This window comes from Eubalaena glacialis, chromosome 4 (assembly GCF_028564815.1).
Source record: "Eubalaena glacialis isolate mEubGla1 chromosome 4, mEubGla1.1.hap2.+ XY, whole genome shotgun sequence".
NCBI classification, from domain to species: Eukaryota; Metazoa; Chordata; class Mammalia; order Artiodactyla; family Balaenidae; genus Eubalaena; species Eubalaena glacialis.
The window spans coordinates 183,402,856-183,428,396 of NC_083719.1; the positions used below are offsets into that span (position 1 = coordinate 183,402,856).

Genomic DNA, 25,541 nt, shown 5'->3' on the forward strand with positions numbered 1-25,541 from the left:
AGAACCGGGTTGTGGGGGTCTTTCATCTCTCCCCGCCCACGTGCCAGAGTCTTACCCCCTGTGTCGTGTTCTGTTCAGCCAGCAGAAGCGAGAAGCCTGCTGCTTCTCCTGTCCTGGGCCTCCCCGGCCATGTTGGGGAACCGTGTGGCAGGTCGACCCCCAAAGATGTCCACGACCTGATCCCTGGGTCCTGTGACTACGTTCCCTCACGTGGCAAAGGAGAGTTTGCAGATGGGATTCAGTTAAGCATCTGGAGACAGGGAGATGGTCCTGGATTATCCGGGTGGACCCTAAACATCATCACAAGGGTCCTTTTAAGAGGGAGGCTGGGGGACTTCCCCGGCGGTCCAGTGGTTAAGACTCCGTGCTTCCAATGCAGGGGGCGCAAGTTCGATCCCTGGTCGGGAACTAAGATCCCACATGCATGCCGCAACTAAGAGTTCGCATGCCACAACTAAGAAGTCCGTGTGCTGCGACTGAGATCCGGCGCAGCCAAAAATAAATAAATAATAAATTAATTTTTTTAGAAAAAGATGAACGAGTCTGGGGTTATAAAGTACAGCTTGGTGACTGCAGTTAACAATATTGCATTGTGTATTTGCTAATTTTTTTTTTTTTAAATAAATTATTTATTTTTGGCCACGTTGGGTCTTCGTTGATGCGTGCGGGCTTTCTCTAGTTGCGGCGAGCAGGGGCTACTCTTCCTTGCGGTGCCCGGGCTTCTCATTGCGGTGGCTTCTCGTTGCGGAGCACGGGGCTCTAGGCGTGCAGCCTTCAGTAGTCAGGGCAGGCGGGCTCAGTAGTTGTGGCTCGTGGGCTCTAGAGCTCAGGCTCAGTAGTTGTGGCGCACGGGCTTAGCTGCTCTGTGGCATGTGGGATCTTCCTGGGCCAGGGCTCGAACCCGTGTTCCCTGCATTGGCAGGTGGATTCTTAACCACTGTGCTACCAGGGAAGTCCCTGCATTGTGTATTTGAAAGTTGCTAAGAGGGTAGGTCTTAAAAGTTCTCATTTCAAGAAAAGAAATATTTGTAACTGTGAGGTGATGGATGTTAACTAGACTTATTGTGGTCATTTCACAGTATATATTGAATACATATATCAAATCATTATGTTGTACACCTAAGACTAATGCTATGTTGTATGTCAATTACATCTCAAAACAAACAAAAGGTTAAACATTTGGGGGAAATAGTATGAAAAAGAACATGCAATGACAAATTCAAAATTAGATGCCACAGAAAACCTGCCTGTCCACACTTAGTGATAGATACTTGCTGTATGTCAGGCACTGTGGTAAAATGATTTAGACTAAAAGTCTGCAAACTATAGCCTGAGGGCCAAAAGTACCCAAAGAGTTGTTTGTTTGTTTGTTGGCATGGCTCACAAGCTAAGAGGGTTTTAAAGCAAACAAAGATACACAACAGAGACCTCCTGTATCCCGCAAAGCTGAAAATATTTACTATCTAACCCTTTATAGGAACAGCTTGCCAACCTGTTTGAGACCACCGTACTGGACTTCTTCCTGTTACATCTTACTGCTTAGACTTAAATATTTCTCCCAGTCCATAGAAGATGTGAACAAGGGTGAATTACTGATATTCACGACAATGTGGCTGAAACTCACAAGCATGATGCTGAGTGAGAGAAGGCAGACACAAACGCATCCGCACACTGATTCTCTTTTAATGAAGTTTCAAAATCAAAACTAAACTATGGGACTTCCCTGGTGGCGCAGTAGTTAAGAATCTGCCTGCCAATGGGGCAGGGGACGTGGGTTCAAGCCCTGGTCCGGGAAGATCCCACATGCCGCGGAACAACTAAGCCCATGCGCCACAACTACTGAATCCCCCTGGCCTAGAGCCCGTGCTCCGCAACAAGAGAAGCCACCACAAAGAGAACCCCTTGCACTACGATGCAACAGAGAGTAGCCCCTGCTCGCCGCAACTAGAGAAAGCCTGCGCACAGCAACGAAGACTCAATGCAGCAAAAATAAATAAACAATTCAATTAATAAAAAAAATAAAAACCTAAACTATGATGAGAAACCAGAAGGGTGGTTGCCCGGTGGGTAGGGATGGAGAAGGGGCCCTTGGGGACTTCTAGGGGATGGAAATGACCTCTATATCTCAATCAGGGAGTTGGCTACAGGGAGTGTGTACATACCCAAAAAAACCACTGAGCTGTCTGTCCCTTTAAGCTTTATAGACTTTGGTGCCTATGAATCACACGTCAACACAAATTAAGATAGAGAAAGTAGCATGAGGTGGCGGTGGAGGAAATGAGCCCTTTTGGTCACTTCCGGGGGGAGTGCAAACAGGGACACTGTTTTGGACAAAATCTGGCGGTGTTTAGTAAGAGTGAGAATGTACTCCACGTCTGAAAAGTCCTAGAAGTTCCCTTTCTTTGCAGCCACCCTAGAGAAACCCTGTCAACGGAGTCACATAATCCTTTTTTTTTTTTTTTTGGCCCCAAGGCATGCAGGATCTTAGTTCCCTGACTAGGGATGGAACCCGTGCCCCCTGCAGTGGAAGCGCAGAGTCTTAACCACGGCACCGCCAGGGAAGTCCCATCACCTAATCCTTTTTATCAACCCCAAGAGGCAGGTGCCGTAATGATCTCTGTGTTACAAGAGAGGGAAACTGAGGCAGGGTTCAGCGGGCCCCCCTGTGGCCCCACCTCACGGCAAGTGTCAGAATAAGGATTTGAACCCAGCACTCAGACTACCCTCCCCCCCACCCCACCCCCGCACTGTTCATAACCACCAACTTATAAGGTGTTAACGCCTGCCTGGGGGAAGAGTGGCAGGCACCAGCATGTCCAATGACAGGGGACTCAACAAACTGTGATATGGCAATGCTTAGTGAGACCATGATACACTTAAAAAGAACAAGGTTGGGGGACTTCCCTGGAGGTCCAGTGGTTAGGACTCTGTGCTTCCACTGCAGGGGGCGCGGGTTCGATCCCTGGTCAGGGAACTAGGATCCCGCAAGCCGCGTGGCACAGCCAAAAGAAAAAAAAGAACAAGGTCGGGCTACATATATTGGCTTAGAAAAATGTTGGAGACATCTTCAGCAGAATAAAGCTAAGTATTGATAGCATCTATATCCAGGGTCAGCAAACCAGCAAACCACGGCCACTGTCTGGCCTGCGGCCTGGTTGTTTTTTTTTTTTTTTTTTTTGGCTGCCTTGGGTCTTTGCTGCTGTGCGCCAGCTTTCTCTAGAGCAGGGGCTACTCTTCGTTGCGGTGTGCAGGCTTCTCATTGCGGTGGCGTCTCTTGTTTCGGAGCACGGGCTCTAGGTGCGCGGGTTTCAGTAGTGTGTGGTGCGCCAGCATAGTTGTTCCACAGCATGTGGGATCTTCCCGGACTAGGGATCAAACCTGCATTGGCAGGCGGATTCTTAACCACTGCGCCACGAGGGAAGTCCCTGCCACCTGGTTTTGTAAATAAAGTTTTATTGACACACAGCTGACACCCATTTACTGAGGTATCACCTGTGACTGCTTTGGGACTACAGCGGCAGCATAGGTAGTTGTAATAAAGACACTATGGTGCCTAAGACCGACAATATTTTACTAGCTGGTCCTTTACAGAAAAAAGTTTGCTGACTTCTGGCCAATTTGAATAAAAAGCAAAGCCAGACCAAAGGATGCTAAATATCACATTCATGGATGTGTGTAAACGTGTGCAAAAGCGGAAAACGGAACGAATGGGCCCCCAAGTGGGAGTAGGAATGTGGACCTCAACCAGGACCTTCTTTTTTCTTTAAATGAAGGGAGGTGCACAACCATACCTGTCTGCAGGTGGTCAAATTTATCCATCTGCAGCCCATGGCTTCCCGTGGAAACCTCGGATGTTCCAGCCGTGTTACCGTCTCTGAGCCTCAGTTTTCTCACCTATAAAACGGGCACGGTCAAACCTACCAGGAACAGTTGTTTTAAGACATGGATAAGGATTTCCCTGGTGGTCCCGTGGTTAAGACTCCATGATTCCACTGCAGGGGGCACGGGTTCAATCCCACGTCGGGGAACTAAAGATCCCACATGCTACAGAGCGCAGCCAAAAAATAAATAAATAAATAAAAGACATGGGTCAGATGACCACCAAGATGTGTTTGGCCTGAGAACAGGCACCTAATGGACGCTCCAAAAATTGGTGATGGGTGTGGGGTGGAGAGGCATGGGAAGATGGGTTTCATGCCTTCTCTGCCTCCAGCTCAGGAGGCCCTAAAGGCAGGGACCACTTCTTCCCCCACCCCCACCCCGATGTATCCCCAGAGCCTAGACATGCTTGGCACACAGTAGGCGTTCAAGAAAATTTCTCCCTCACAGGCGACAGGCACTAAGAGAGGCACCGAGGTGGGGGGACAGGGCGGGGGTGGGGGACTTAGCATCCTGATAACTACCATTTGCATTTCCCTCCCAAGAACCTTTCAGTGAACTTTGGCCTGGAATCCATGCACCGCTTGGGAGAGCTAATGATGAAATTCAGGGTGTCCAATGAACCGATGGGAAAAAACCCTCACATCTTTATTTGCACTGACTCTAACTGATATTTGCCATTTCCTCAATTATGAATGAAGGACCTGTGGCTTTGTTTCTGGTAGAAAACCACAGGCATTTCCATATCAGAGCACACTGCTGCAGGTGACTCAAAATACAGCTGACCCTCATTATTACTGAAAAATCACTGTGCGGATTAGATTTTGTTAGTTAATGTGGTGATACACACAGAGGTGGAGCCCTAAGCCCTGTTTGTTTGTTTCGGTATAGCTCTATTTCAAAAATCTTTTTGAAGTGATTGTCTTGCAAGTATTTGAAAACAATTTTTTGTGGTGGTAAAATATACTAAACATGAAATTTACCTTTTAACCTTTTTTTTTTTTTTTTTTTTTGGTTTTGACTGCACGGTGTGGTATATGTGATCTTAGTTCCCCAACCAGGGATTGAACCCACATCCCCTGTGGTGGAAGTGGGAGTCTTAACCACTGGACCACCAGGGAAGTACCACCTTTTAACCATTTTTAGGTGCACAGCTCAGTGGCACTAAACACATTCACATTTTTGTGCAACCCTCCCCACCATCCACCTCCAGAACTTTCTCATCTTTGCAAACTGAAACTGTCCCCATGAAACACTGCTTCCTCCCCCGAGCTGGTGGCACCCGCCACCTACTTTCTGCTTCTATGAATCTGACCTCCCTAGGGATCTCCTGTGAGTGGAATCACACTGTTTGTCCCTCCCTCTCTGGCTTATCTCACTGAGCACATTGTCTTCAAGGTTTATTCACATTGTAGCCTGTGTCAGAATTTCCTTCCTTTTTAACATCGAATAATATTCCATTGTGTGGGTGGACCCCCCATTCATCCAAGGATGGATCACTAAGTTGTTGTTAAAGAAATTTTTAATAAGTATATTTCAACATAATGGACTTCCCTGTAACCTCCTATATTGGGCTTGATGCATCTAACAAATGGTATTTTTTTTTAATTGAAGTATCGTTGATTTACAATGTCATGTTAGTTTCAGGTGTACAGCAAACTGATTCAGTTTTATATATATTTATATATTTTTTTCAGATTCTTTTCCATTATAGGTTATTACAGGATATTGAATATAGTTCCCTGTGCTATACAGTACGACTTTGTTGGTTATCTATTTTATTATTTTTAAAAATATTTATTTATTTTGCTGCTCCAAATCTTAGTTGCGGCACATGGGATCTTCATCACCGCATGCGGGATCTTTCGTTGCAGCATGTGGGATCTAATTCCCAGACCAGGGATCGAACCGGGGTCCCCTGCATTGGGAGCACAGAGTCTTAGCAACTGGACCACCAGGGAAGACCTGGTCATCTATTTTATATATAGTAGTGTGTATCTGTTAACCCCAGACTCCTAATTTATCCCTCCCCCCACCCCCTTCCCCTTTGGTAACCGGAAGTTTGTTTTCTATAGCAAATGGTATTTTGACAAGAGGTTCCGGGTGACAAAGGGGCCCAACCAAAGGTATATTATTCATGGCTTTTGTGGGCCTCTTCCTCCACTAAAAAAAAAATTAAATTACATTTTACAACTGTGTTGGTATAAAGACACATATAATTCAGGCTGGATTATATTCATTTTCTTTTCTTTTTTTTTTTTCCTTTCTGATTTTAAGAGAAATGAAAACATTTTCGTGGGTCCCAGAAGTATGACGGGCTCTGAGCACCGTGATTTAACTATGCCCAGTAGATATGTAAGCCCTGGGTTCAGGACCCCTGTGAATTTTATTTTATATATATTTTTATTTTTTAGTTACAGGCTTTAGTTAGTTTTGCTCCCTGTGAATTTTAAAACGTCATGTTTGCAGCTTCAAGATATGCCATCTTGGGAATTCCCTCGCAGTCCAGTGATTAGGACTCTGCGCTTTCATTGCGGAGGGCCCAGGTTCAATCCCTGGTGGGGGAACTAAGATCCCGCAAGCTGCACTGCGCGGCCAAAAAGGTATGCCATCTTACTGTCCCTTTTCCAACCACATGGGCGTCCCCAAATCCCTCCAGGGTGGCCATGATTCCCACCCCCGTCCCACCCAATTATCCCATCCCCTCTGTTCGGTGTCCTGGAAAACATTAATTACTAATTGAGATTAACTAATTTAAACACTGTGGTTCTTTCTCACTAGACGGTGGGCTCCCGAGGGCTGTTGTCACCCTTGACCCCCGTTGTGGTCCCCAGCGCCCGGGCACCCCGGAGGTGCCAAAACGTCCCCTAAGTGGCAGCCGGCGGAGGGACAGAGGGCGTCGCTCGGGGCGTCTCAGGGACTTTCCCGGTCCCGCTGGGAAAGCGTGATCTCACCTCCTTCCTCCCTCCCCTCCGGACGCGGAAGGGGCGGTCGGAGGCCGTGCGCCTGGAGCCACCAGCGCGCCCTTCGCGCTCTGCCATCCCCTGGCACCGCCGCCAGGCTGTCCGGCCACCAGCCCCAGCCCCGAGGACACGAGCGGCGCGGCCAGCCGCCCCCGGATCCCTGGTAGGTGAGGAAAGGGCGAGGGCCGGCTGGGGAGGGGCAGGGGACCCCCTCAGGCCTGCAGGGGGCCCCCCTCAGGCCTGCAGGGGGTCCGGCTGCCCGCGCCCCTCGCCAGGGTTCGAAGCCAGCTGCCCCGCACTGGGTGCTTTGGACGTCCTTGCGCCACGTGTTCAGTGCTCACCGCCCCCCAATGCTCCAACTCCCCTCCCTGGCCCAAGTCCTCCCCACCCCCCCAACTCTTCCCCAACACCCCGAATCCTCCCCAACATGACGTACTACCTTCCAATACCGCTTTCCTCCTCCGCGTTTCTGATTTCTTCCCCAAACTGGGCGCTCTCTCTGCCCCAGCCCCTGTTCTTCCTTCCCGGTGATCGCCACCCCCCACTGCCGCTCCCCCAGCTCCTCCAGGGCCCCGAATCCCCACTTTATCCAGGGGCTTCCGTGACCCCCCCTCCCACTGGGGGAGCGCGCTTCCCTCAGCGGGTCCCATCCATCAGCTGAGATGGGTCTCGGGGAATCTTCAACCCCCCGCTCCCCACCCCTTCCCGTGGGGAACGGGGTTGGTTGGTACCTGCCCAGGAGCCGATCCAAGTCTGCCCAGGCCGCTGGCACCACTCGGCTGGGCCCAGGACTTCTTCAGAGTACCTGTGCTCCTTTCCTCTCCTTGTGGCTGAGGCAGGGGTTTGGGGGAGGGGACACCACAGTGTGACCCAGGCAGGCTGAGGTCTGGGTTCCAGAGTTTGGAGGAGGGTTGGTAGGTGCCCCAGGCTCCAGAACCTGCCTGGGCCTCTGTGTCCTCCTCCAAATAAGGGCCATTCATTCTTCAACAAACATTTATGGAGCACCTGCTGTGTGCCAGGAGACACTGTTCAGTACGCTGGGCACACAGTAGGGGCCAAATAGTGTCCTCATGGAGCAACAGGGAGCAAAAGTATGACCTGTCACAGTAATGTGTGCCAAATGCAGAGGGCAGCTATCTGGTACCTTGGCCAGGCTTGAGGATTCCTCAGATCCAGGCATGGGAGGGGTACTGCACATAGTAGGTGCTCAGTGAATAAAGGCAGGGGCCCTGCAGCCACGCTGCCTGGTTTAAATTACTGCCCCTTTACTTTCTACCTGTGTGATCCCGGGCAAGTCACTCTACCTTTCTGTGCCTCCCTTTTCTACTGGTAAACAGGCAGTCAAAATAGTCTTAACTCGCAGCGTTGTCCTTTGCTTTGCACAGTGCCTGGCACATAGTAGGTGCTCAGTAAACACTTATTTTTTTAAAAATATTTATTTAGCTGTCCTGGGTCTTAGTTGCAGCACATGGGATCTTTGTTGCGGCGTGCGGGATCTTTAGTTGTGGCATGAGAACTGTTAGTTGTGGCATGCATGTGGGATCTAGTTCCCTGACTAGGGATGGAACCTGGGCCCCCTGCGTTGGGAGCATGGAGTCTCAGCCACTGGACCACCAGGGAAGTCCCCTGCAACATTTCTTAATTAACCGAAAGGAGTGAAGTGTGCCCCTACTATGTGCCAGTCCTGGTAGGAGCCGATTAGGCTGTCTTCTTGGGGAGGGAGGATTCAAACAGAAAACATTTATTGGGTGCCTACTGTGTGCCAGGCACTGCTCTGTCCACTCACTGATTTATTCAGCCAATAAGTATTTATTTATAAGGTATACTTATTTATTTATGTAAGTATACCTACTGTGTGCTGGTCTCTGGAGGTCCTTCCTGGAGATCACCACCTGGTCTGGATCCCATTGTTGCTTGCTTGAGCCAGTGGTCACCTCCACCCATGTCCCCTCCCCACCCTCTCTCCTGCCCTCACCACCCCACCCCCGAATCTGTCCTCGGTGAAGTAGCCAGAGGACACCTGTGAGCACCTGAGCTAGGTCCCCTCCCAGCTCTGCATGCAGCTCTCCAGGGCTCCCTCCTCCATCTCACAAGGCCCTGCCCGACCTGCCCCGTCCCCTCCCTGCCCTCCCCTCCTCCCTCTCTCCCCCTCGCTCACTCTGCTCCAGACACGTGCCTCCTCGCTGTTCCTCCAACACATCAGGTCCAGTCCCGCCCCAGGACATTTGGACATACTGTGCCCACTGCCTGAAACTCTCTTCCCCAGATCTGCACCTGAGTTGCTCCCTCACCTCCTTCAGGTCTCAGCTCCCGTGTGTCACTTCCTCCCAGAGGTCTCCCTTGATCTCCAGTTCTCGACAGCCTTTCCCCCAGTCCTTGCCTTCCTCCCCAACCCTGGCTCATTTTCTTTTATTTATTTATTTATTTATTTATTTATTTATTTATTTATTTATTTATTTATTTATTTATTTATTTATGGCTGTGTTGGGTCTTCGTTTCTGTGCAAGGGCTTTCTCTAGTTGCGGCAAGTGGGGGCCACTCTTCATCACGGTGTGTGGGCCTCTCACTAGCGCGGCCTCTCTTGTTGCGGAGCACAGGCTCCAGACGCACAGGCTCAGTAGTTGTGGCTCACGGGCCTAGTTGCTCCGCGGCATGTGGGATCTTCCCAGACCAGGGCTCGAACCCGTGTCCCCTGCATTGGCAGGCAGATTCTCAACCACTGAGCCAGGGAAGCCCTGGCTCATTTTCTTGATGGTTCTTTCCATTCTCGGCAATGAACTACTTTCTCATTCATCCCGGGTCTCCCCCAACTAGACTGTGAGCTCCAAGAGGGCCGGGGGTCTGCAGCAGCACCTACAATAACTCTTGGCACACAGTAGGTGCTCAATTAATATTCCCTCTGTGCGTGAAGAGATTGCCCAAGAGTGCAGACAGGAGAGGAGGGGGTAGGCAGATTCCAGATTTGGTGAACAAATAAAAAAAAAGAGAAAAAAGAAATTCTGCCAGTATTTATTTCTGATTTGTACGGTTTCTTATATTGTTATTCTGAACTCTCGCTCCGGACGAAGGCCACTCTCCTGCTGGTTTTACACACAAGGAAACTGAGGCTGAGAAAACAGGCTCCACCAGCTGAGAGGTGGCAGAGCCGGGTCCCTCACCCCGGTGGGTGCTCCCCCACCCCCACCCCCACCCCGCCGTCCCCGGCACCCACTGTCAGGTGCAGAGTGGACTTTGCCCTGGAGGCTGTGGAAGGTGGGCAGAATGAAAGCCAGGTTTCCGGAAGGTTGGGGTGGCCGCTGGGCAGGGCAGATGGAGTGGACGGGGGACATGCCAGGGCACAGTGTCTGGGGAGGGGGCGCTGCGTCGGGGGCTCAGGCTGGCGGGCGGGGAGATGGAGCAGAAACACGGTGTGACTTTAGGCAATTTGCCAGGAGTGCAGGCAGGGGAGGGCCTGCCTGGCTGATTCTTTTTTTTTTTTTTATAAATTTATTTATTTTTATTTTATTATTTATTTTTGGCTGTGTTGGGTCTTCGTTTCTGTGCAAGGGCTTTCTCCAGTTGCGGCGAGCGGGGGCCACTCCTCATCGCAGTGCGCGGGCCTCTCACTATCGCGGCCTCTCTTGTTGTGGAGCACAGGCTCCAGACGCGCAAGCTCAGTAATTGTGGCTCACGGGCCTAGCCGCTCCGCTGCATGTGGGACCTTCCCGGACCGGGGCACGAACCCGTGTCCCCTGCATTGGCAGGCGGATTCCTAACCACTGCGCCACCAGGGAAGCCCTGATTCTTTTTTTCGTTTAATATTTATTTACGTGGCTGCACTGGGTCTCAGCTGCGGCACGCAGGATCTTTAGTTGCGGCACGCGGATCTAGTTCGCTGCGGTGAGCAGGGGCTACTCTTTGTTGCGGTGCGCAGGCTTCTTATTGCGGTGGCTTCTCGTTGCGGAGCACGGGCTCTAGGTACCCAGGCTTAGTTGCTCTGCGGTATGTGGGTTCTTCCCAGACCAGGGCTCAAACCCGTGTCCCCTGCGTCGGCAGGTGGATTCTTTTTTTTTTTTTTTTTTTTTTTTTTCACACACACTGTATTTTATTTTTACAAGAGATAAATAGACTGGCAGGTGGATTCTTAACCACTGCGCCACCCGGGAAGTCCCCGGGAGTCCACTGGACCACCAGGGAAGTCCCTGCTTGGCTGATTCTGAGTCTGGCTGTGAGATTTTCCACAAGCCCAGCCCTGAGCCTCTGCTGCGGGGGCCTCCAGCTTGGGTGCTGCTGGGGGCAGACAGCCGTCAGGTACCCTAAGGCTCATGGAGCACCGAGGGTGTGCCAGGCACTGCTCTGTACCATTTCTACACAGATTAACTCATTCGACCTACGGCAGTCCTCGCAGGAAGAGCTCATCCTTGTACCCAGTCCACAAAGGAGGAGACTGAGGCACCAATGTGCTTGTGGCCTATTCAAGATCACAGCCTGGAAGGCATACGGCTGAGATGTGAACCCCAAGCGCATGCTCCCACCCACTGCTCTCTCTTGCCCTGTAGCTGACTCATTTCGGGTGGGTGCCCCATAAAGGGGGCAGGCTGTGGCCAAGGGCAGGACAAGGGCAGCTGCCACTCTGTTCTTGCTGACCGTCTGGATTCCAAGAGAACCCAGAACACCAGAGTTTTCACACAGCACCTCCTCTGTTCAGCGTTGGCAGCTAATTCAAATTTTCTTCTCACACTGCTGCCCGTGGTGTAGTTGCGGGAGTTGGTGAACTTTTCTTCCTTCTAACATTTTATTGACCTGGAACCTGAATTCAGAATAGGACACAGATCCTAAGTACTGAACTTGAATTTTCAGAGTGAACAGTGCGTGATGCAGAACTTAATGTCTGGCCCCGTTCATGCCCTGTCCTTCACGCTTTATCAGCTGTGCCCTTTATTCGTTAAAAATTGGAGGGTGCATGTCACCATGTGATTGATTTTCTCTCTTTTTTTTATTGGAGTATAGTTGCTTTGCAATGTTGTGTTAGTTTCTGCTGTGCAGCAAAGTGAATCAGCTCTCTGTATACATATATCCCTTCCTTTTTGGATTTCCTTCCCATTTAGGTCACCACAGAGCATTGAGTAGAGTTCCCTGTGCTATACAGTAGGTTCTCATTAGTTATCTATTTTTTTTAACTTTATTTTTTTTTGGCTGCAACATGTGGCATGCGGGATCTTAGTTCCCCGACCAGGGATCGAACCCGGGCCCCCTGCAGTAGGAGCGTGGAGTCTTAACCACTGGACCACCAGGGAAGTCCCCTTAGTTATCTATTTTATACATAGTAGTGTATATATGTCAGTCCCAATCTCCCAATTTATCCCACCTGCCCTGCCCCCGGGTGTCCATACGTTTATTCTCTTCATCTGTGTCTCTATTTCTGCTTTGCAAATAGGTTCATCTGTACCATTTTTCTAGATTCCACATATATGTGTTAATATACATGTGTCTTTGTCTCTCTGACTTACCTCACTCTGTATGACAGTCTCTAGGTCCATCCATCTTTTTTTCTTTTAATTAATTTTTATTGGAGTATAGTTGATTTACAATGTTGTGTTAGTTTCTGCTGTACAGCAAAGTGAATCAGTTATACATATACATATATCCACTCTTTTTTCAGATTCTGTTCCCATATAGGTCATTACAGACTACTGAGTAGAGTTCCCAGTGATTTTTTCTTTTTAAGTTACTATACACGCAGCTGTTCCCAGGAGCCACTGAGAGGTGGAAAGAACAGTTGATCCGAGGGTCATTGCTGTAGAGGGAGACATCTGATACTTCAAGGAGTTTTGATATTTCAGTAAGTTTTGGCTGACTTGTGGTCCCACCTGATCGTCATCGTTTTTATCCCATTTTGTTGCCGACAGCAAGTTCACATCAGAGATAGGAGAAACTATACACTTTGCCTTTCTCTTTTTTTTAAAATTAATTTATTTTATTTTTATTATTTATTGTTTGGCTGCGTTGGGTCTTCGTTGCTGCGCGGGCTTTCTTTAGTTGCAGCGAGCGGGGGCTACTCTTTGTTGCAGTGCACGGGCGTCTCACTGCGGTGGCTTCTCTTGTTGCGGAGCACGGGCTCTAGGCTCATGGGCTCTAGAGCGCAAGCTCAGTAGTTGTGGTGCATGGGCTTAGTTGCTCCACGGCATGTGGGATCTTCCCGGACCAGGGCTCGAACCTGTGTCCCCTGCATTGGCAGGCGGATTCTGAACAGCTGCGCCACCAGGGAAGCCCCGCTTTGCTTTTCTCTTACTATTCACTTGTGCCTGCATTATGGCAACAACGTCTGTCCTCCACTTTCTTCCAGGAGTAGTCTGGCCGTGACGTGAGCTCATTTCAGGGGCTGTTTCAATTAAAACTAGCTAAGTCTGTTTCTCAGGCCATATAACCAGGTCCATGTAAGCTGGAATCTCTGGCGATACACTTTGGAGACCACAGGCTCAGTGGGTTCTAGGGCCAGGCAGCCTGGCTTCCAATCCAGCTGTGGCCTTTACATACCTTTTCTTTCTTTTTTTTTTTTTTTTTAGAGAGTTATTTTTTCCTGTGGTAGTGTAGTAGATATTGTCTGGCTAGAATATTCAGAAAAAGAAGAAATGATAAAACTCTTATTTATTTATTTATTTATGGCTGTGTTGGGTCTTCATTTCTGTGCGAGGGCTTTCTCCAGTTGTGGCAAGCGGGGGCCACTCTTCATCGCGGTGCGCGGGCCTCTATCGCGGCCTCTCTTGTTGCGGAGCACAGGCTCCAGACGCGCAAGCTCAGTAATTGTGGCTCACGGGCCCAGCTGCTCCGCGGCATGTGGGATCTTCCCAGACCAGGGCTCGAACCCGTGTCCCCTGCACTGGCAGGCAGACTCTCAACTACTGCGCCACCAGGGAAGCCCTACACGCCTTTTCTCGTACTAATTCTTCAAGATCTGGTGTGTATTTTTTCAGATCTCAATTCAGATGCTACATTTTTAACAGTTTAAGTGAAATCTGATCCTACCAAAACAAAGTTGGTTTTTTTTTTTTTAAAGAGGAGATAATAGTACTTACAGAATTTATTTTTTAATACATACAATTATATAAATGCATTGTATTTTACACACGGTAAAGCCTTGATAATTATTTTTTTTTAAATATCTATTTATTTATTTGGTTGCACCGGGTCTTAGTTGTGGAAGGCGGGCTCCTTAGTTGTGGCATGTGAACTCTTAGTTGCAGCATGCATGTGGGATCTAGTTCCCTGACCAGGGATCGAACCTGGGCCTCCTGCATTGGGAGCGTGGAGACTTATCCACTGTGCCACCAGGGAAGTCCCCAAAGTTGGGTTTAATGGGGGAACTTTTTTTTTTTTTTACACTGCCCCAGTTTTTCCATTTTAATGAATTAAATATGAATAAAATTTAATATTTACTTTCTCCCCAGTAGCTGTAGCCAAATTTCCAGTACTCAGTAGCCACACAGAGCTGGGGCTGCCATAACAAAGTCCCACAGGCTGGGGGGCTTAAAAACCAGAAATTTATTGCCTGACAGTCTGGAGGCTGGAAGTCCAAGATCAAAGTGTCGGCAGGGTTGGTTCCTTCTGAGGCCTCTCTCCTTGGCTTGCAGACAGCTGTCTTCTCCCTGTGTCCTCACATGATCCTCCCTCTGTGGGTGTCTGTGTCCTAGTCTCCCCTTCTTATAAGGACACCAGTCTTATTGGATTAGGACCCCACCCTTATGACCTCATTTTAACTTGATTACCTCTGTAAAGACCGCATCTCCAAATGTAGTCACATCCTGAGGTCCTGGGGGTTAGGGTTTTAACATCTGAATTTGGTGAGGGGGGAACCCAGTTCAACCAATAACAGCCAGTTATGCCCCGTAATAATTATATGGACTGGAGAGACAGGCATCTGGTCTTAGGGTTACAAACATTGGTGCCATAGGGCTGTTCTGCCCGTCGTTAGCTGTGCAATCTAAGTTTGCCCCTCTACGGAATGGGAAAAAAAAAAAAAATCATATGCCTGTTTTGTCGCCCAGGTGTTGGCAAACTTTTCTCTGGAAAGGACCAGAGAGTGAATATTTTCATCTTTATGGGCTACGTGGTGTCTGTTGCAGCTACTCAGCTCTGCCATTGTAGCCTCAAAGCAGCCATGGACCCTGTGTAAATGAGTGAGCGTATCTGTGTTCCAAGAAAACTTTATTTACTAAAACAGCCCATGGGCCATACTTTGTGACCCCTTCCTAGGGAGTTGTGCACAGTGTCATCAGGGCAGCCTTGACCAAAAATCTGAGGGAAGGTAGGGAGTGAGCTGTGGGGATACATGGGGGAAACAGTGTTTCACAGTGCCTCACAGTCCTGAGGCAGGACTGTGCCTGGCAAGTTTGAAGGATAGCGGGAAGGCCAGTGGGGCAATTAAGAGATATGATATACTAGGTTGTATATTATATATACATATACCCACTTTGTTGCCGTAAGTTGCCATATATTGATATTTGTTTTTGAAAGAAGCAAAAAAGTTTATGAAAAGAAAAAAGGAACTCTTCTCTGCAGTAATGTATGGCTCATATTTAGTCTTTCTTTGTGGAAAAATAATTCAGGAACTAAGGAAGCACTTAAGCAATAATTATCTTCCTTCTTTTTATAGTTACGACTTTAGTACTGACTCTTTACAAATGAAACATGGAAATGTCAACCTTCACTGTAGTGGATGGAATTTGTTTTGTTGCTTTGCTTTTGCCATATATTATATATAATAATATTATATTGTATACAATTTATATACCCACGGGACTGTCAGCTCCAAGAGGGAAGAGTATTCCTGTTTTAGTCTTCTTTCTGTCCTGATAAATTCAGTGTCCAAGACATGGCAGATGCTGGAAAATTACTTCTTGAATGAATGAATGAATGCTGTGTATGTATAACTTTCGCCTCTTCACACACTTCCTTTATTTATTATTTGCAACAAATATGTTCAGAGTTTTTACTCTGTGGATGGCACATTGGCTTTTTTTTTTTTTTTCTTTTAAGCTCACAAGGTCTCTTTAAAACATTTGAATCGATTGCTAACTTGACACAACTGAGCAGATTCCTGAAAATCTGCGTTTCTGGCTTCTCTTGAAAAGTTAGCAGATGTGGTCCCACTGAGCCCATTTTCCTTCTTGGCAGCACACATGAGGCAAGACCACGGCATTTAGACAGGTCGAGGTGGTTCTAGGTTTTCAGGTAAAAGCCCAAGTGCCCCCCTTTCCCCCTACTCAGGCCCACAAGTTCCTGCACGACCTGCCCCGTCCCCTCCCTGCCCTCCCCTCCTCCCTCTCTCCCCCTCGCTCACTCTGCTCCAGACACACAGGCCTTCTCGCTGTTCCTCCAACACACCAGGCATGGTCCTGCCCCAGGGCCTTTGCACGGGCTGTTTCCTCTGCCTGGATCTGTCTTCCTTCAGATGTCCCCACTCTCTCCCCATGTTTATGTCCTGTCGAAATCTCTCTTCTCATCAAGACCTTCCTAAACTATGTTGTTTAAAACCGCACACAGGGACTTCCCTGGTGGCACAGTGGCTGGGACTCCACACTCCCAGTGCAGGGGGCCCGGGGTTCCATCCCTGGTCAGGGAACTAGATCCCACATGCATGCCGCAACTGGAAGTTCGCGTGCCACAACTGAGGAGCCCACGTGCCGTAACTAAGACCCGGCACAACCAAATAAATAAACAAAACAAAACAAAAAACCCCAAAACTGCACCCCTCCCCCCCCCATTCTTGGAGTTCGTGACTCTCTTTCCCTCCTTGTTTCTCCGCGGCATTTATACTGTGATATACCATGAATTTCACTCATGTATCCGCCGATCATTTGTCCCCCCATACTAGGAAGTCAGCTCCATTCTGGGGTCTCTGCTATTTCCCCGTCCCTATCAGCATTTCAGTATGTCAGGCCGCTTCCATTTTCGAAACAGCCTGACAGCCGCTCATCTCCTTGCGTCCTTCCTCCGCGCCCCCGCCCCCGCCCCCGCCTCTCTCTCTCTGACGCTTCTCGGCCACTTCTCTTCTGCCCACTCTGCTCGGTCACATCCCCGTCACACCTCTGGAACCATCGACCTTGGTCCTGGGCCATTTGACATCCGCTCAGAATAAATTAAAAAAAAAAAAAGCTGAGTCATTTGTACAGTGACGGCTGTGATTTATCAGCAAGGGGGGTTGATGGATGAATCAGCTCTTCATCTAGACCAGGGATCCTCAACGTCAGCGCTTAGCAACATCTGGGGCTGGGTCATTCTCTTGGAGGGCTGTCCTGGGCACTGTGGGATGTTGAGCTGCATCCTGGACCCCACCCACTCCATGCCAGGAGCACTTTTCCACGCAGTCGTGACAACAGAAATGTCCCCAGATGTCGCCATGTGTCCCCTGGGGGGATACAGTTGTCCCTGGTGAAGATGCACTGTTCTTGTCTCGGGGGTGGGGCGGGTCCCAACGTGGGCACCAGCGGGGAACAGGCAGTAGGCCTAGCTGAGGGGCAGAGAAAGTGTTCTTGGCCCCTTGGACTGGACGTGAGGCTATGCTTTTTCTAAGTCTGAATGTGACGTAAATTGAGCGCCTGGGGATTTAAATTTGGGGGTTTGGGACACTCTCCATGGTGTCTTTGTTCTGTGTCCTTGGGAAAGACCTTTTCTCTGTGTGTGTTTTCTTTCTTTCTTTTATATTTTTATTGGAGTAGAGTTGATTTACAATATTGTGTTACTTTCTGCTGTACAGCAAAGTGAATCAGTTATACATATACATATATCCACTCTTTTTAAGATTCTTTCCCATATAGGTCATTACAAAGTATTGAGTAGAGTTCCCTGTGCTATACAGTAGGTCCTGATTAGTTACCTATTTTATATATAGTAGTGTGTATATGTCAATCCCAGTATCCCAATTTATCCCTCCCCGCCTTTCCCCCCTGATAACCATAAGATTGTTTTCTACATCTGTAACTCTATTTCCGTTTTGTAAATAAGTTCATTTGTACCATTTTTTTAGATTCCACGTATAAGTGATATGATATGGTATTTGTCCTTCTCTGTTTGACTTACTTCACTCACTATGACAATCTCTGGGTCCATCCATGTTGCTGCAGATGGCATTATTTCATTCTTTTTTATGGCTGAGTAATAGTCCGTTATATATATATGTACCACATCTTTATCCATTTCTCTGTTGATGGACATTTAGGTTGCTTCCATGTCCTAGCTATTGTAAGCAGTGCTGCAATGAATATTGGGGTGCATGTGTCTTTTCAAATTATGGTTTTCTCCAGGTATATGCTCAGGAGTGGAATTGCTGGATCATATGGTAGCTCTCTTTTTAGTTTTTAAAGAACGTCCATACTGTTCTCCATAGTGGCTGTACCAATTTACATTCCCACCAACAGTGTAGGAGGGTTCCCTTCTTCTCCACACCTTCTCCAGCATTTATTGTTTGTAGATTTTTTGATGATGGCCATTCTGACTGGTGTGAGGTGATACTTCATTGTAGTTTTGATTTGCATTTCTCTAGTAATTAGTGATGTTGAGCATCTTTTCATGTGCTTTTTGGCCATCTGTATGTTTTCTTTGGAGAAATGTCTATTTAGATCTTCCGCCCATTTTTTGGATTGGATTGTTTGGTTTTTTTTGTTATTGAGCTGCATGAGCTGTTTGTATATTTTGGAGATTAATCCCTTGTGGGTTGCTTCGTTTGCAAATATTTTCTCCCATTCTGTGGGTTGTCTTTTCGTTTTGTTTATGGTTTCCTTTGCTGTGCAAAAGCTTTTGAGTTTAGTTAGGTCCCATTTGTTTATTTTTGTTTTTATTTTCATGACTCTAGGAAGTGGATCAAAAAAGATCTTGCTGCGATTTATGTCAAAGAGTGTTCTGCCTGTGTTTTCCTCTAAGAGTTTTATAGTGTGCGGCCTTACATTTAGGTCTTTAATCCATTTTGAGTTTATGTTATTTTATTTTTTTAAGGGATTGGGTTTTTTTGTTTGTTTGTTTTAACTTAGTTATTTTTGGCTGGGTTGAATCTTCGTTGCTGTGCGTGGGCTTTCTCTAGTTGCGGTGAGCGGGGGCTACTCTTCATTGCAGTGGGCGGGCTTCTCATTGCAGTGGCTTCTCTTGTTGTGGAGCATGGGCTCCAGGCATGTGGGCTTCAGTAGTTGTGGCACGCAGGCTCAGTAGTTGTGGCTCATGGGCTCTCTAGAGCTCAGGCTCCATAGTTTTGGCACACGGGCTTAGCTGCTTCACGGCATGTGGGATCTTCCCAGACCAGGGCTCGAACCCATGTCCCCTGCATTGGCAGGCGGATCCTTAACCACTGCACCACCAGGGAAGTCCCCTAATTTCATTCTTTTACATGTAGCTGTCCAGTTTTCCCAGCACCACTTATTGAAGAGACTGTCTTTTCTCCATTGTATAGTCTCACCTCCTTTGTCATAGATTAGTTGACCATAGGTGCATGGGTTTATCTCTGGGCTTTCTATCCTGTTCCATTGATATCTATTTCAGTTTTTGTGCTAGTACCATGCTGTTTTGATGATTGTAGCTTTGTAGTATAGTCTGAAGTCAGGGAGCCTGATTCCTCCAGCTCCATTTTCCTTCCTCAAGATTGCTTTGGCTATTTGGGGTCTTTTGTGTCTATACAAATTGTAAAATTTTTTGTTCTAATTCTGTGAAAAATGCCATTGGTAATTTGACAGAGATTGCATTGAATCTGTAGACTGCTTTGAGTAGTATAGTCATTTTGATAATATTGATTCTTCCAGTCCAAGAACATGGTGTATATCTCTCCATCTGTTTGTGTCATCTTTGATTTCTTTCATCAGTATCTTATAGTTTTCTGAGTACAGGTCTTTTGTCTCGTTAGGTAGATTTATTCCTAGGTATTTTATTTTTTTGATGCGATTGTAAAAGGGATTGTTTCCTTAATTTCTCTTTCTGATATTTCGTTGTTAGTGTATAGGAATGAAACATTTCTGTGTATTAATTTCATATCCTGCAACTTTACTGAATTCATTGATGAGCTCTAGTAGTTTTCTGGTAGCATCTTTAGGATTTTCTATGTATAGTATCATGTCAGCTGCAAACAGTGACAGTTTTACTTCTTCTTTTCCAATTTGGATTCCTTTTATTTCTTTTTCTTCTCTGATTGCTGTGGCTAGGACTTCCAAAACTATGTTGAATAAAAATGGCGAGAGTGGACATCCTTGTTCCTGTTTTCTTTTTTTTTTTTTTAAGCATTTTTTAAAAATTTTATTTATTTAATTTATTTATTTTTGGCTGTGTTGGGTCTTTGTTGCTGCACGCGGGCTTTCTCTAGTTGTGGCGAGTGGGGGCTACTCTTCATTGTGGTGCGCAGGCTTCTCATTGTGGCGGCTTCTCTTGTTGCGGAGCACGGGCTCTAGGCGCGCGGGCTTCAGTAATTGTGGCACGCGGCTCAGTAGTTGTGGCTCGTGGGCTCTAGAGGTCAGGCTCAGTAGTTGTGGCGCACGGGCTTAGTTGCTCTGCGGCATGTGGGATCTTCCCAGACCAGGGCTCAAACCTGTGTCCCCTGCATTGGCAGGTGGATTCTTAACCACTGTGCTACCAGAGAAGCCCTGTGCCTGTTTTCTTATCGACAGTATTGGAAGGAAATATTGCTGGCCCTATTCATACATTGATTCATTCATTCAACAAGTATTTGTTAGGTACCTGCTGTGTGGTTCCACAAACCCTCACCCTTTGATGCCCCCGGTGACTGGGAGGCAGACAGATGTGGAAAGTTTAACACACAGGAAAAGGTCACCCAGTGGCCAATTCTGTTGTGGGGGGACATGGAGAGACAGACTGGGATAGAGAACCGGGGTGAGCATGGAGGGCTCCCTGAGGTTGCACCATTGTACCTGGGGGCTAAGGATGAGCTTCAGGTCACCCAGGCAAAGGTCTAGGGTAAGGTGCTCCCAGCAGAGGGAACAGTGCATGCAAAGATTCTGAAGTGGGAACCAGCTTGGCATTTTTCAAGAAATGGAGAGAAGAGGAAAGAGCCTCCAAAGGGCTTAGCAGCAGTGTTAGGCATAGATCTGGCCCTTGGTCATGGTTAACTCATCATAGTAATAATGCGACCTGTATCAGTTAGCTATTGCTGCGGAACAAATTACCCCAGAACTTCGTGGCTTCAAAACAACAAACATTTATTATCTCATATAGTTTCTGAACATCAGGAATCTGGTGGCAGATGAGCTGGGTGGTTCTGGCTCTAGGTCTCTGATGAGGCTGCAGTTAGGCTGTCTGCCGGGGCTGCCTCATCTGAAGGCTTAACTGGGGCTGGAGTCTGAGATTGGCGCCCCCATGTGGCTGAAGGTGGGAAGCCTCAGTTCCTCCCCTTGTGGGCCTTTCCAGAGGGCCACTCACATCATGGTTTACCCCCGACAGAGTGACAGAGAGAGTGACTAAGAAGGAAGCCAGTGTCTTTTATAACCTAATGTCACAGGTTTGTAGTGACATTTCTGCCATATTCTATCGATCTCACAGAACTCTGGGACAACATTGGAAGGACCACCCAAGGCTTGAATACCAGGATGTGGGGTCACAGGGGGCCATCTAGGAGGCTGACCCTTCCTGAGTGACTTCCAGTCATTGGGCTCAGAGCTTTCCATACGTTAACGCAACTCAGCTCCCTGAAACAATCCCATAAGTGGGCTTATTATCATCCTAATAGGCAGTATAGTCTTGTGGTTACGCACATAGCCTCAGCGTCTAGAGCCAGACAGCTTGGGCTCAAATCCCAGCTCTGGGAATTCCCTGGTGGTCCAGTGGTTAGGACTCTATGCTTCCACTGCAGGGGGTGCAGGTTTGATCCCTGGTTGGGGAACTAAGATCCCGCATGCCTTTTGGACAAAACAAACAAACAAACAAACAAATCCCAGATCTATCACTGGCTGTGTGACTTGGGGCAAATGACTTCACTTCTCTGGCTCACATTCTTCCTCTGTGAATGGGGAAAATAGTAGCAGCTACCCGCTGGGTGACACCAGGCACATCTGTCCTCTTGCAGAGGAGGAGAGGGAAGGTGGGGGAGGTAAGAAGTCTTGCCCAAGGTCAAGGTCTGGTGATAGGTCTGGTGGGTTTTGAAGGCATGGGGTGGGGGGTTGTCTGGGCCGCCTCCCAGAGCTCCCTTTTTGGTGATAACCATATCTTTCTGCTTCACAGGTCTGCTCTGCAGCCCCCAGGGGACCTAGTACCCGTGAGCAGGTAGGGACACCGGGCCTGCAGCGCAGGGGGGCGGCGTGTGGAACATGACTCCATCACCCAGTGTTTCTCACGCCGCCGGAGGCCACACCCACTTGCGCCCATGGCCAGCACAGGCCCGTCCCTTTCTGGCGCCTTTGACATTCTAGGCGCGGCGGGCCAGGATAAGCTCTTGTATCTTAAGCACAAACTGAAGACCCTGCGGCCAGGCTGCCGGGGGGCGGACCTCCTGCATGCCATGGTGCTCCTAAAGCTGGGCCAGGAGACCGAGGCCAGGATCTCCCTGGAGGCGCTGAAGGCGGACGCTGTGGCGAAGCTGGTGGCCCGCCAGTGGGCTGGTGTGGACAGCACTGAGGCCCCAGAGGAGCCCCCAGACGTGTCCCGGGCCGTTGCCAGGGTGTACCACCTTCTTGCCGAGGAGAGGCTGTGTCCAGCGCCAATGCGGGAGGAGGCCTACCGCGCAGCCGTCCGTGCTTTCAGGTCCAGGGACGACCCCCAGCTGGGGGAGCTCCAGGAAGAGGCACGAGACCGGTGCGGATGGGACGTCCTTAGGGACCTGGAGGGCATCCAAACTCTCCACTCCGATCTGGGGTGCCTCCTGCCGTCCTCGGCATCACCCTCCGGGACCCGCAGCGATCCGCGGCCCATCGAGGACCTTTCGGACTGGAGCAGAGGGCATTCCCTGAGATCCACCGGCAGCCCGGCCTCCCTGGCCAGCAACTTGGAAATTAGCCAGTCGCCCACCATGGCCCTCCTCAGCAGTCACCACAGCCCCCACGGGCCCAGCAAGCTGTGTGACAAGCCCCGGCCCAGCCCAGTGCCCGAGCCTGCCCCTATGGGCTGCCAGGAGCCCGAGGAGATGAGCTGGCCCCCGTCAGTGGAGGCTGCCAGGCCCCCGGCGCGGCCAAACAGCCCAGCCCCCAGGCTTCCCGAGGTGGCCGCAGATGCATGCCCCGCCAGCCTGCACGACCCCCCGGAAGCTCCGAAAACCAGCACTCACCACCCGGTGGAGTGCACGGATGTGCCAGCAGCTCCCACATCTCTCCCCTCGCCTTCCAGAAACGCCTGCCCTGTCGCGGATCAGTCGCCAATCCAACTTTCAGAGGAAGACACCACTTACCCGGCGGCTCAGCCACGTCCACCGACTCCATCGGCCCCCAAAACGTCCCCTCCCTTTTCGTCTCCATCGACCCCTCCTAAGGCTCACCCTACCGTCTCGAAGCCGGGGCCCCCTCCTCCTGAGCTGGAGTCGCCAGAGCAGAAATTCTATAACTTTGTGGTGCTGCACGCTGGCGCTGACGAGCACATCGCGCTGCGCGTGCGCGAGAGGCTGGAGGCCCTGGGCGTGCGCGACGGCGCCACGTTCTGCGAAGATTTCCAGGTGCCAGGGCGCGGCGAGCTGCACTGCCTGCAGGACGCCTTAGACCACTCGGCCTTCATCATCCTGTTGCTCACCTCCAACTTCGACTGCCGGCTGAGCCAGCACCAGGCGAACCAGTCTCTGATGAGCAGCCTCACGCGGCACGGGTGGCAGGATTGCGTGATCCCCTTCCTGCCCCTGGAGAGTTCCCTGACCCAGCTCAGCCCCAGCACGACCAGCCTGCTCACCGCCCTGGTGTGGCTGGACGAGCACTCCCCGATCTTCGCCAAGAGGGTGGCCAACACCTTCAAGTCCCAGAAGCTGCGGGCCCGCAAGGCCAAGTGGAGGAAGGAACAGGATATCCGGGCCCTGCAGGAGCAGAGCAAACATCTGGAGGGTGAGCGGCAGCAGGCAGCGGCGTGGAGTGCCGCGCACTCGGCTTACCTCCATAACTACCTGTCCTACCAGATGCAGATGGAGAAGCTCCAGGTAGCTTTCGGGAGCTGCATGCCATTTGAGACTCAGCTGCCTTCTGTGCCTCAGGTGCCCTTTGGGGGACCGGGGACCCTGGGAGCCCCACCACCACCCTTTCCCACGCGGCCGGGCCATCAGCCGCCGCCCCTGCCTCCTTGGCTGGCGGGCATGCCCCCACCGGCCTTCCCGCAGCCCCCGGGGGCTTTCCTGCAGCCCCAGGCCTTCCCGCAGCCCCCGGACTTCCCACAGACTTCACCCGTGCACCCTCAGGGGCTGCAGCCCCTCATCATACACCATGCGCAGATGGTACAACTGGGACTCAACAACCACATGTGGAACCAGAGAGGGACGCAGGCGCCCGAGGACAAGACGCCAGAAACGGAATGACCAAGTGACTGGACTTGATGACCTCGGCCTTGATTCCCCGTCTCCAGGGGTCAGTGGAACATGGGGTCGTTTGCTACTTTCAGGACACTGCCGGGAAAATTGACCACATGACTTTCTGGCCCTGAATTGGATGTGTTTACAAATTCTCAGTCAATCCCTCCCTCTCTCTGGACCGTGGTGGTGGGGAATGGGTTGGAGGTATGGGTATGGTGTTTTAATTGTAATAAATATTTATTGAATGCTTTGACAGCGCCATTGTCCTCTGGGAGACCTCTGCCTGGCCGTTTGTCAGGATAAAAACGTGGCTGCTATTGCCATAAAAGGGACGGGAGCCAAAAGTTGTGCATGTTTGCTGTCATTTCATTGGTCAGGATGTAGTCACATGGCCCATCTCCGGCTGCAAGGGAAGCTGGGAAATGTAGTCTTCTGATGGGTCACGTGCTTTGCCAAAAGTGTTGGTTCTAATGCCAGAGAAGGTGGAGAGAAAAGACATTGTGAGTACATTTAGCTGTTTCTGTTGCAGCCCTTTTTGGGGGAAGCGGGGGTCTGCCTTGATGCTCCCACCAAGGCTGGGCTCTGATCACACTGTGTAATCTTCAGCAAATGCCTTCACCTCTCTGAGCCTCTGCTTTCTTATCTGAGAAATGGGTTTATGAGGTCATTGTTCCAAGGTCATCAGCAGATCGTGTGCGATAACAGTGAAATACCAGGGACAGTGTAAGTGCTCATTAACTTTGTGCCCGATATGAAGGGGATTAATCTTTTTCAGGGTCTCAGACCTTTTGAGAATAAGAATAGAATTAATATTTGTTGAGCACTCACCGTTTATCCGTCTTGGAGGCTTTAAATCTAAACCTTTTTTTTTTTTTTTTTTAATTTTTGGACTCACTGCACGGTATGCGGAATCTCCCTGACCAGGGATCTCCCCGACCAGGGAATCGAACCCGCGCCTCCTGCAGTGGAAGCGCAGTCTTAACCACTGGACCACCAGGGAAGTCCCATCTAAACGTATTTTAATCCTCAAAAATGACCCCCCCCACGGTAGAAGCTTCTGTTGCTGGTCCCCATTTTACAGATGGGGAAAACCGAGGCAGAGAGAGGTGAATTCTGGTCCCCAAAGTCACACAGATCAGAAGTGGGGAGATTGCAATGAAGTAGTCGGATTTCCAAGGGAGGGAATGAAGGCCAGCCCAAGAAGGGCGTATGTGGGCCAGGTGAGCCGGGAAGCTGCAGGCCTCCTCTCGCCCAACAGC

The 25,541-nt window shown here is 49.6% G+C and overlaps 1 protein-coding gene across 1 annotated transcript; it reads left to right on the forward strand.

Annotated features, from left to right (window-relative positions):
• Positions 1 to 6,883: 6,883 nt before the first annotated feature.
• Positions 6,884 to 24,532, forward strand: TICAM1 (TIR domain containing adaptor molecule 1). The gene is made up of 2 exons (XM_061188862.1): positions 6,884 to 7,005; positions 22,029 to 24,532. The coding sequence occupies exon 2, from the start codon at positions 22,171 to 22,173 to the stop codon at positions 24,286 to 24,288; it is 2,118 nt and encodes a 705-aa protein (XP_061044845.1). The 5' UTR covers positions 6,884 to 7,005; positions 22,029 to 22,170; the 3' UTR covers positions 24,289 to 24,532.
• Positions 24,533 to 25,541: the final 1,009 nt, after the last annotated feature.

What these genes read in the sequence shown, in the direction of transcription:
- TICAM1 (XM_061188862.1), top strand. Translation starts at nt 22,171, where the DNA reads ATGGCCAGCACAGGCCCGTCCCTTTCTGGCGCCTTTGACATTCTAGGC.